Source organism: Sebastes umbrosus, chromosome 6, assembly GCF_015220745.1.
Source record: "Sebastes umbrosus isolate fSebUmb1 chromosome 6, fSebUmb1.pri, whole genome shotgun sequence".
In the NCBI taxonomy this organism is placed as follows: domain Eukaryota; kingdom Metazoa; phylum Chordata; class Actinopteri; order Perciformes; family Sebastidae; genus Sebastes; species Sebastes umbrosus.
Window position 1 is genome coordinate 17,773,746 of NC_051274.1, and position 12,263 is coordinate 17,786,008.

General features: G+C 40.0%; 1 protein-coding gene across 18 annotated transcripts in view; it reads right to left on the reverse strand.

Annotated features, from left to right (window-relative positions):
- LOC119489418 (membrane-associated guanylate kinase, WW and PDZ domain-containing protein 1-like) overlaps window positions 1-12,263 on the reverse strand; it is a 103,255-nt gene that overhangs the window by 32,590 nt on the left and 58,402 nt on the right. For 6 of the 18 annotated variants that reach the window (XM_037771786.1, XM_037771790.1, XM_037771785.1 and 3 more), the window contains 6 exons: window positions 6,661-6,780; window positions 4,162-4,350; window positions 2,037-2,304; window positions 1,668-1,715; window positions 1,315-1,397; window positions 716-754 (listed from right to left, as the gene is read on the reverse strand). In XM_037771786.1, coding sequence (XP_037627714.1) covers window positions 716-754; window positions 1,315-1,397; window positions 1,668-1,715; window positions 2,037-2,304; window positions 4,162-4,350; window positions 6,661-6,780 — 747 coding nt within the window. The remainder of the gene's footprint in view (window positions 1-715; window positions 755-1,314; window positions 1,398-1,667; window positions 1,716-2,036; window positions 2,305-4,161; window positions 4,351-6,660; window positions 6,781-12,263) is intronic. The other 12 variants (XM_037771800.1, XM_037771795.1, XM_037771789.1 and 9 more) reach the window with 5 other exon arrangements.

Consider the following 12,263-nt stretch of genomic DNA (forward strand, 5'->3'; position numbering starts at 1 on the left):
ACCATGAGGGGAATATTTGGAAAGCAGAGCAAGAAAGGCTGATGCTATTAGCATGTCAGTAGCCAACAATGCTATTTGCACCCAACCCGGGCACACTGTATGGATACTGTATGTGTAGGCTATATGTTGAGATATTTTATTTACCATCTCTTAACATAAACCATCTGTGGGAATCTAGAGAAAATCTATTATGCTTTAAAGTTACTCTGTTTACATTTACAGTTTCAGCAAAACACATTGTCTGTATCCTTGAGGTCAAAGAAACATATTCAATCCATGCTGACTTTTTTTTAGCTTGCAGTTTCTTCCTCTCTTTTTCAGTAATCATTTCAGTAATACTGCAATTACAGCACATTACTGCCACCAACTTTTGATATGCGCCACTGCTCTCTGCAGCTGGCACAAACATCCATCACGTCACCCCTCTGCTTGTAGCATGCAGAGTGCGAGCTGGTAGAGCACAAAATGCAAACATCATAATATTGCTACAGCGCCACTCGTGGTCAAAAGATCCATGCGACTATTTTTTTTCTGCCTTAAAAATCTCAACAGAATTCAGAAGCTTCGATTTCAACAAATATGAAGAGAAGGAATCATATGACCGTGTTTAGTGCAGCATTTCAGAGATTGTCAAATTTCAAAGATGGATAGATCATAACCGTGTCATTTAATCTAATAAATCCTTTGTTTTAAATACAAATCTAAAAAATCTTACCTAGATCCGTCTCCTGGTCCTCCGTATGTATCCCCTCTTCTCCAAAATGAAAGCAGGATGAAACAAAGAAAACAAAATGAAGAATAGAAAAGGGGATGGATAGCAGAGGAGAGGTGGGTCGGGGGATGGAGAGCAAATAAAGAATGAAGTGATAGTCCAGAGAAAGGCAAATGGGGAAACAGAAACCCTTAGTTTCAAAACAGGATAAAACAGCATTTAAACAAATCTGAGCAATATAGAGAGTGTGCCACTTAAACTTTCACCACTTGATGGTGCAATTTTGCAATCTGTGTTCTGATTTCTTAACAACTCAACTGTCATTTGGAATTTATAACATTTTGTTGTTTATTTGGGAATTATTTGTCATGTTTTTTCGTGATAATAGTTGTGAAAGAACACAAAATAAACTATTTACAGGATGGTAAATGTAGGACTCATAACAAATCTTGTGTTTTGTAAATACGCTGCTGGGAAATTAACAATATCACCACTCAGTAAAAAAGAGGAGCACAGCGTATGAGACCTCACGCACCTCCTACTGATTCCTACAGAGAAGTGCAAATGTACACTTTTATTGTGTAAATGATGTAGCAGCTTACCATCGTCATCACACTCTTCCAGAGGCCTGGAGGTTTTGTCTCTACACCGAGGATCCATCCATGATGTGGTCTTTGTGTTGTGGCTGAGAGGAAACAAACAAGACAAGAGAATAATTCAACACAGGCCGTCAAACCGACATAGAAGAGCACAGCAGGGCTGCATGAATGCATCAATAAGAATTAGAAAGTAAACCGCGTCAGCAAGTTTACAGAGGACAGAAGGCGACTGCTGCAAAGAGAAATGAGGATAACAGAGCGACACAGGCAGGATATCAACAATAAACAACCTGACTTTTCCCTCTATTGTTAAACAAGAACATACTGTAAATCAGTGATAGCAGAAATGAACATACAAGCTCTGATAACACACAGCCATGTCCTGGTGGTGTGCCTTTGCCGTGCTGCAGAGAGGACAGAGAGGTGGAGGTAGTCAGGTGATCAGGATGTGATCTCCTTTAGAGATCGGGACATGCAGGGATTAACAGGAAAGCAGTGGCACCCAGGGGGCTGGGCAGGTTGGCTGGGGACGCCTAAAAACCAAATCATGGGGGAAGACAAGCCACTGGACGAACAAAAGGGATAATTGTGCAGGTAAAATACAGAAAACACAAACTACAGTATGAGAGCTACGGTGAGTAATGCTTATTCAGGCAGTGCAAAGAGTGTGTTGAGTGTGTTGCAGCAGATCAAACTGTAAAATGTTGCAGGTTGTTGATACATACTCTATGAAGTAAAGTTCTCCGCTCTCAGTGTACGCCATCTCCCAGTTTTCAGGCAGCGGCCCCTGTGGGTCTTCCGGAGAGACCTGCGGTTCTGCAAGGGTCTGCTGCCCGCTCTCTGCGGTGGAGGTGGCCGCATTGTTCAGACCGCAGGATGGAGCATTGTCACGTGCGGGGTACGGCCGGAGGATGCCGCCGCGGCTCTCGTCCTGGTCGTTAGGGTTACCTGTGCACAACAAAGGAGAGGGGAAGAGACTACGCACTAAAGATCCTGGGCAACACAACGGGCACAACACGGAACGACAACAACAAAGAAGAACAAAAAAAACACAGTTTATGTCTTGTGCATGCAAGAAAAGAACAAGTGAAATAACTAGACATGCTAGTAACACTTTATAATAACCATCATTTATAAATAGGAAAATGATATTTAATTAAACTTAGTTAATAGTTATTTTAATGTTAACAAACAATAAAATTATTATTAATTATGTTTAGTAATTATTAGTAACGCTATAATTTCTGTTATTTCATCATTAGTTTGTATAATATGAAATAATTAGTTTAGAAATCTATATTGTATCATAGCTGATAAGAGACGATAACAATTACATTCTGATTACATTAGTAAGCTATTAATTACAGTTTATTGTTGTACACATTACAACATATATATACTATATTAATAAAAGTTACATAGAAAGATGGACTGGAAACCAATTATTAACCATTGACAAAGCATTAACTATCTATCTAAATAATGTTTATAGATGCTTTACAACATATTTATTAACCATTTAACAATGTATCATAATCATAAGTTGAAACTTTATAATAGCCATCCAAATAATGTTTATAGACAACAACAAACAAATGATTAACCATTAACAAAGTCTTACAAATATCTATTTACGTAATGTTTATAGATGTTTTACTATTTCTTTAAAGTATACAAATACTATCTTAATCGTTAATAAATACTTATATATACAGTATATAAAATGTTATAATGTGGGCAACAATAAACTGTTGGAATGACAGAAATTACAGCATTACTAATAATTAGTAATGTTATTAATTATCACTTTGTTGTTTGTTAACAGTAAAATAACTAAGTGTAATTAACTACCAATTCACCATTTATCAATGATGGTTATTCTAAAGTGTTACCAACATGCTCACTCTGGATACTTGTACACAGATTCAACTTTAACCCCACTAAGCACATCCCCTTCCCCCTATCTGAAGTTTGGCTCCATTTGTAGTGTACTGAAAAGGCCTCAGGAATATGCTAATTCTTTCTGCAACAGTCTTTCCCAAACTCTTTTTGACCCCCATCCTGTTTTACCTCTCCTCCCATAAGCCTCTTTCTCCCAAAGCTAGCTATCCCAACCCCCATCCCCACTCTCTCTCCAGTTCTGGCCCAATGTCCTCCACCACCACTTCCATGGGCCTTTCAGGATTTGATCAAATGCTAATTCAACACTCTGGCAGCCTGGCAGAGGGACACAGAGAGGGCATACATTCACAGCATCAAGAGAGAAAAAGAAACCATCTCTTGCACTAAAAAAGCAGGATAGAGTTTAAAGGAGAGAAGAAACACTGACGCTTTGGCATAAAAATCATATTGTCAACTATTTTCTTTTATATATTATGGAACTGAATTACATGCAGATGACAGTTCTGCTAAGATCTGTTGAAATGACAATACTATTATCACCAAGGTAGAAATATTAACACTTGATGAACACATGATAAAAAAAATAAGATACAGGGAGGAAAGGATGTAGCATGGAGAGAAAATGAGCCTGTAATCTACTTGTTCCCCCACTACACCCCTCCTCACAGGCAGATGGCAGTGTTTGGAGGCTTACAGAAAAAAGCTATCAGCATCACAAAGACATGATGTAACCGCCAGACACCCAGCGCTGTACAACAGAGGAGAGGATCATAAACATACACACATTATCTCTCTCCTTCTGTATTCCTAATCTTGGGCACACGCATGCACACACGGGTACCCATAAACAAGCATCCACTCAACACAGCACAGATGGAGGACACTACAAATGCACAAGGAGAGCTGCAGAACTTCAAGGAGGCAGGAGAGGTGCAGCGACGCCCTCACCTGTAAAACTGTTGTTCATTTCCGTGGCCTGGTCGTCATCGTCGTCGTCAGCAGGCACTACTCGGGCGTTTTGCATGTCATTGTAGGACTTGGTGCGCTTTGGGGTGGACTGCTGGGAGCCTGCATCACTGAGAATCACTGTCCCACTGATGGGCTGCCTTGGCGGCTTGGGGGTCCCATAATAGTTACCTAGGCAACAAGAAGGACATTAGCATGCTTGAGAGAGACACAGAAGGAGAAACCGAGACAGAGCGAGGAAGCCGGGGATAAAAACAGGCAGAGCGGGGGACAGAAAGGTAGCAGGCAACCTCTTAATCTTATGCTGAGAGGAAAAGACATAAAGCTGGATCACAATGTGACCACGAATCGTGTAAATGAGCCGCTGGTGGGAAAGCAGAACAGTTCTAGTTTGTGTTCGAGACTGCAGAGAAAGCATACTGAGCAAAAACAATGGACCAGCTCACAACATCCAGCTTGTTTTAGCAGCTTTTTCTGACTGAAACTGCTTTTGTCAGTGTTGCAAACAAAGAATTCATTTTTTTTTTCTGGTTCTGTACAAATCATTTATCCATATATTCTTTGTAAATATGAGAGTAAGAATGGTGACCCTAGGGGTCTAATGCATACCACGCAAAGAAGGAATAGTTCAACATTTTGGGAAATACACTTGCTTTCTTGCCAAGAGTTAGATGAGAAGATTGATACCACTTTTTCATCTGTCAGTTCAATATGAAGCTTTAGCCAGCATCCAGTTAGCATAGCTTAGCATAACGACTGGAAACAGTTAACCCAGCTCTCTCAATAAGCAACAAAATCCACCTACCAGCTCATCTAAAGTTCACTAATACGTTATGTCTCATTTACAACAAACAAAGTGAAAAAACAACGATTTGCTGTTTTACGGTCAGTTATGTGACTATTTCTTGGTCAGGCAAAGGAACTTCCTGGATTCTCCACTGGTTGCCTGGCAACAATATGCTTAATCAATACTACTTTCATGCCTGGCCGTTAATTGAAGGCTACAGGCAGCAGACCATTAGATTAGTTAAAGGATTAAGATTGGAAGGGCGAAACAGCTAGCATGTCTACGAGATGTCAAACAAGATAATATGTGTTAAAGGTACAGTGTGTAGGATTTGGTGACATCTAGTGGTGTGGTTGCATATTGCAACCAAATGAGTATTTATAATGTGAGACGCCAAGTGCAAAACCGTGGTAACGCCGTTCGCCTCGCTCAGAGGCCATGCTTGCCATGATAACGCTACTTTAGGAGCAATTGAAGTCAGATGACTCTGCAGCTCACGTTACCGCAGCTTCACAAGCATGTCAGAGAACTACAGTGGCCTTCAGGTAACGTAAAAACGGGAAAGGCTCTCTCGAGCCAGTATTTGGTTTGTCTGTTCTGGGCTACTGTAGAAACATGGTGGACTCCGTGAAGAGGACCGACTCCCTATGTAGATATGAAGGACTCATTCTAAGCTAACGAAAACATAACAATTCTTAGTTTCAGGTGATTATACACTAATGAAAACATAGTTATGAATATTATATTTCATTCCGCCACTAAATCCCCCTAAATGTTACACACGGTTCCTTCAATTAATGAGCGTTAGAAGTTTTGGTAGACATATTTTTGTTACCTTTTGACAGAGCCAGGCTAGCAGTTACCCCCTGTTTCCAGTCTTTTTATTATATGCTAAGCTAACCACCTTCTGGCTGTAGTTTCATATGTACAGTACAGACATGAAAGTGGTATTACTCTTACTAATCATATTTTCCAAAATACTGAATTAATGATTAAACCATTTGAATTCAGCCATGGATGTTGTTGCATGTCATCTCATTTCCTGTCAACTCTCTACTGGTTACTATCAAATGAAAAAAATCTCCCCAAAACACTTAACAAAACCGTGAGAGACATTACAAGACAGTTCATATAATCAAAGATGTTTCTATATAATCATATATAAAACCATAAAACTCCAGAGTTAGTTATGAATCAATAATCCTGTCTTCCTGTGGTTGTCTGGATGGCCACAGACTCCTGTGGACAGGTATTTGACATTGTCTGCGTGAAAGGGAGAAACGTGCCAACACACAGCAGAACCGGTGCCAAGCAGATTAATGTCGCACACACGCACACACACACACGCACACACACACATGCTCGCAAAAAACAACAACACACAATGCACAAACACACACCCACCCACACACAAATGTTTATACACACAGGTTTGTGTCTGTACGAGACGTAGCGGTGCACAACACTGTCCTAATCAGAGTGAGAGGGGCAGATGTGGAGTGACCTGCTGTCTCCTGAATGCATCTCTCCCACATCATGCACAGTCTAATCGGAATCGACTGAGAGCACAGTCTTACAGCCCGCCTGCGTGTAGGAAAAAATAAATGTTGCTACGCTCATTGTCTCTGTGGAGAATCGGGACACCTGCGCTGTCGCGAGTCACATGGAGTGTCAGTTATCATCACCGTCCTCACCTTCATATGTTCCTATTTCCAGTAGTGTGCCACTATCGTCAAGTTCTAGGAAGTCCTCCACAGACAGGAAATTGTAATCCACCCCTGGGACCTCTCCGTCTCGAGGGGGGCGGGTTGTACCTAAGGACAGGAAGAAACAAAGTTTAGGTGGCTGCCAATAACACGTTAAAATTCAAGCCATGTTGCTTACGGTTGACTGGAGCTGACCTATCACTCGTGTCAAAATGTAGTCAATATCACAACATTCATTCAACTTTTTTGAGCTGATGACCGGCGACGGGGAAGTAGTAAATGAGAGAGTTCTGAAATCAAGAGGGTGTGTTTGTAAATCAGCGTGGTGATTGGAAGATGTGCTTGAGGTTCTGCATCTCTCTGCCTCACGGGAAACTGATGCCTGCCAAGTCAGAAGATAAAATAAAGGTCACCTTAAGGAATAGTCCTGATTCTGTTATCAATCCATCAATTTCTTCATGGTGAGTCTGGGATTGTAAAATGCACTAACGTAATAGTATTATAGTCGCTTCACTTAAGCTGTTATTGATTGTTAAAGCTGCATTGTCCCTGTTACGACTGCAATGCTCAACAGCTACACTCACTGCATTCTTAGGTGACGTTGGGTTTAACTATAGCACTATAAAAGCTTTTTAGTCTGAGGCAATATAAATCAGGACTGATTTCTTTGTGGCACCAGAGAAAGAATAAGGCAGTGAAACTCAGAATATCTGACATAATTCTAAAAGAATATCACATTTGACTCTCAATCAACGCTTTGGTTTCAAATTCAGTTAAAGTCGTAAACCAACATTAACATTTTCCTTGCTGGGCTGGCCTCACTGCCCTGAGTCTGATCCCCTATTGGAGTTAATGATTAGTGGTCTGCGGTGTTTTCACTTTGTAGTGGGAACACTTTGTAGGAGGAAGCTGACACCAGACAATGGAGACACAGGCTATTGTGTCTGTCTTTACAAAAAGGAGATGAGATGACAGGCCAGATGGTTGACGGAAGTTGTAACCCATCTGTGGTCAGGACAGGAGTGTATACATGCATATTCATACACTGATATATAGACATACACACACAGGCAGGGCTCAACAATAAGGATTGACCGGGGCAAGTACAATGTCCTTCGGGCTAGAAAATCTAGCAACTCACTCCCCGATTGGGCAAGTGGTAAAAAATAATTAAACACATTGTTTTTTTTCCAGAGCTGATGGAAGTAGCTAAGGGGTGAGCCATCTCGCTTTCTTCCCATCTCTGTTGAGAGTTGAAAATGTGCAGTACCGATCGGGCACTCGTGAAAAAATGGTGGAGGGGGAAGACAAAGTTTATGAGCTGAAGTGCAAGTGAGCATTTCAATTATCCTGGAAACAGGAGTTTAGTTGGGTGGCGTTAGAAGATGTGGGCGAAACTCCAGATTAATTTACGTTATTAAAAATGTAACATGACAACTAACTTTATTCTTTGCTGTTATTTTATAACCGCAAATAAATAACACAATTTGTGTAATGGCAAGTAAAAATTTACAAGATTGGCAAGTAGATTTCAGACCCACTTACCCGACTGGGCAAGTGAAAACTCAATGTGTCTTATTGGATCTCAGCGATGCTAAATGGATGTACAGAAACTTCCTACTGGAAAAGAACAACTACCTTATAACAAGACTTAGGAGTCCACGGTAATGCTAGCAGCTCAGTGATGGCTGTAATTAAGCACAGCTGTGCTTTGAGCTAAGTGCTAACACATCTTAGCACACAAACTACAGCTTAAGATGATGGGAGTTGTCATTAGTTTTGCCAGTATTTGGTCATATAAGTCCAGATATTGGACGAATTAAGATTCTGACGATGATAGCACAAGGTGAAAAGTCAGAGGATCATCAAAGTGATTACAATTCCTCCTGAGGGGACATGAATATCATGATCGTCATTGCTACCAACCATGTCATACTAGCTTGTCGGGAAGGAGGCTAATTAACGCTCCAAACTTGCGCTAAATTTTGGTGAAGAAAAACTGTCATGGCCATGATATGTGAATGAAAATGGGTTTTATCGGTACCCACAAATCTCCCCTTTACAGAAATGCCCACTTTATGATAATCACATGCAGTTTGGGGCAAAAAACATGCAATTTAAATGTGTTATTTTCACCTATTCTAAAATGGTGTTTTGAATATTTCTGCATACTGGGGTCCCTAAACAGTCTTGGAATTACATAAATTGGGTATCACTGTAAAGCTGAGACTCTTGTGGATCCAATGAGCCCAATTGTATTCATGTGTGATGATGTTAGTCCCCATAGTAGCCATTTAATTGTAGTGAGACCATTTTTTGAAGCTTGACTTTAGAGTATAAAGTTTCTGAGATGTTTCTGAGCAGTTTCCAGGACAGAAGTGCTCGCCATCCAATTGCCGAAAAATGCAATTCTTGCAGACATCTCCAAATGTCAAAAGTTTTTGATATTATTTTAGACATATACTGTTGACCTGCTCTCTCCCCCTAAAGACCTCCTGTACGCCCCTAAAAAAGACAAAAACAGGTCTATTGTGGGTCTCAGAAGGTTAAAATTAATCGCCAACTATTTTAATAATCGATTAATCGGTTTGAGTAATTAAAAGTTGAAATTCTCTGATTCCAGCTTTAAATGTGAATATTTTCTGGTTTTCTTTACTCCTCTATGACAGTAAGCTTTGGGAAACACTGATCCTCATTTTTTTCACCATTTTATAGACGAAACAACTAAACAAATAATCAAGAAAATAATCAACAGATTAATCGGCAATGAAAATATTCATTAGTTGCAGCCCTACAATAGTTGTAGAGATATTTCACTAAAAGCCAAAAATGTCAACCTGCTGGTAGCGCTTGAGGAAAAGTCAAGGGATCACCAAAGACATTATGGTCCATCCTCTGGGGACCATGAATGTTTGTCCAAAATGATCTCAACCTGTCCAATAGTTGATGGTGGACCTACATTACCATACCTAGATCCATGCCACTGACATGACTAAAAACTGGTAAAAAGTAAATAAATGCGTGATCACTTTTTAGAAAGCAGAAATTTCAGTGAATCACTCTTCAACCACTTTAACATCATCACTGTGTTCTGTCCTAGATGAGTGAGAAAGCTCATGGTTAACACAAGACTCTTTCTTGTTTGAGTGTTTACCTGAGCCTCTCTAATATGCAAGCTCACACTCCGCATCCCTCAGGGTACATCCAGCCCACAAACACCTGATAATAAGCAAGTCTTTACCGCACACTGCTCAGTCCGACACCTGCACTGCACTGCAAAGGCTGACACTGATAGTCTTTATCGCTTTTCTTCCTGCCATTTTGAAAATTATTCTCAAGATGAACTGATAAAAGGAGGAGGCAATTTAGTTGACAAGACATAGTGCTCAGAAAGTGAGCAACAAAACAAAAGAAAAAAATCATTATATAATCATCTAACTGGCCGTTTACAGCAGCAGGATGAGATTAAAGTGAAGTTGTCTGGGAGTTTGAGTCATAGGACGAGGTGGTCCCATGGTGGGAGATGTTTCTGAGGCTCAGTGTGCTCTAATGACGCTGTCTGTTGAGCAGAGAATGGAGCTGTTATTCCAGGCTATTCCCCACAGTGGAGCGCTCTGATAGGATGACTAAATCTGGTGAGCCTATATTACAAAATATTGAAGGCTGAACACTGCCTCTTTCAACTTCTGTTATGTGTTACGTCATTATATGATTGGCATGAAACCATCATTTTCTCTGAATGTTTTTTATTTTTGAACCCTCCTGATGACCTGAGTGGTACTGCAACAGAGAGCAACCCTGCAACCATTTAACAATTCAACTTCCACATGTACTTCTGGGTTAAGCGACTTGATCTCCTGTTGGTGGTCTGTGAAATATTGCACGGTTTTAATGCAATATTTCAGTACAACAGGACATCACTCTTGTTGCATGGGAGCAATCAATCATCTGTCGCTACATCGTGATGTATTATATGATGTCACAGCCATAGTCGGCCAAGGACACCATGCTGTTTGTCCCGATGCAGTGGGAACCACTAACACAATCTCACATTCTTACTGGGAAATTATTAACTGCAGCGAACTCGAACAAGAGAGGACAACTATCAAGTGCATCGTGATACAGCATTATAACAATACTGTTTCTAAAATCTAAACTTAAATAATTTATTATGTATCTATTATTGAAGTAAGCAATGTTTTATTTTTCTGAAGATCTAAACTAATCTTGTAGAACCACATGCTGTGGTAGAAACCTGTAGTCGTACCGGGGGAGATTCCAGGTCTTGTGCAGTGCCACTTTTCATGCAATGCCACCTGTATTAGGACACAGGGCATTGCACAAGAGCCTGAAAATTGTGCCCAATGATTTCTAAGCCATTTTTCAATGCTGTATTTATTTATTTATGATAAATAAAGCCCAGGTATCGCTATCGGTATCAGGACTGAAAAAGTCAGATCGGTGAATCCCTAGTTAGACTGACAAAACACGACATTTGAGGATATCACCTTGGGCTTGTAATGGGAATTGTTCACATTATTATAAACAAAACGATTAATTAGTTAAAGAATTAACTAATTAATTGGCAGATTAAACGATTGCATGGTAATTGCAGCCTTAAAAATCCAGTTTTGTTATAAAGCAGTCATTGATTGAAAGGGACAGCACTATGGTAAAAATGATACAGCAAATCTCTGACAGTAGACTAATCTATATTGTGTCATATTGTTGTATCGCCCGCCCCTATTACACAAAAAAATCCTCTATAACTGAGATAAACATACACAAAATGATAAATACCCTTTTCATCAACACTTGACAGCTCGAGCCCATTTGATGAGGAAATTTATTGCTGCTAAAGAAACAATGACGTCTTTTTAGAAAAGGCTATTTTGCCATAATCATAAACTAATCTGAGGACACATTGTTAAGTTTGGGAGATAATTCCAGTTGAATACTACAGCTTGTCTTCAGTTGGACTCACAGCAGAGAGTCTGAATGCTCTCAGTGTACGACAGCAACAGTGAGGTCAGGCTCATCTCCTTACTATCATTGTGGATAGTCTCTATTTTGTCAGGCCAGAGAAACAATGACTGGACAATGCTCAGCCTTGACACCGGCTCTGATGAACTAACTTCCACTGACAGTCATCAATGGGCTCCATTCTTTCACTGTGAGAAACCAGCCAGCGCATGCATGAATGGAAAAATGAAACACAAGCACATTTGAAACATTTTCAGTTTTTAAATACCACCAAACTAAGCAGAGAGCAATCTTTGTGAGGGAGAAGTTTGGTGCTTATTTATTCAGAGAGCATTTTCGTTCGAGCTTTGTTGTACTGGGAAGGAAAACCAGTATAGAACTTTGATAAAGACGAGGCACAATAATCTGTAAAATACATACAATTTAAAAACAGACCACAAACCAAAAAATAACCAAAAAGCTGAAGCAACATCTCTCTGTAATTTCTAAAACTAAACATTATAAACTTCATTTATTGCAGGGCTATTGCATTAGATTACATTATTTGTTTCCACTCCCTGGAATATTTCCTATTCTTTGGTTTTCCCAGTACAGACACATCCCAGGGA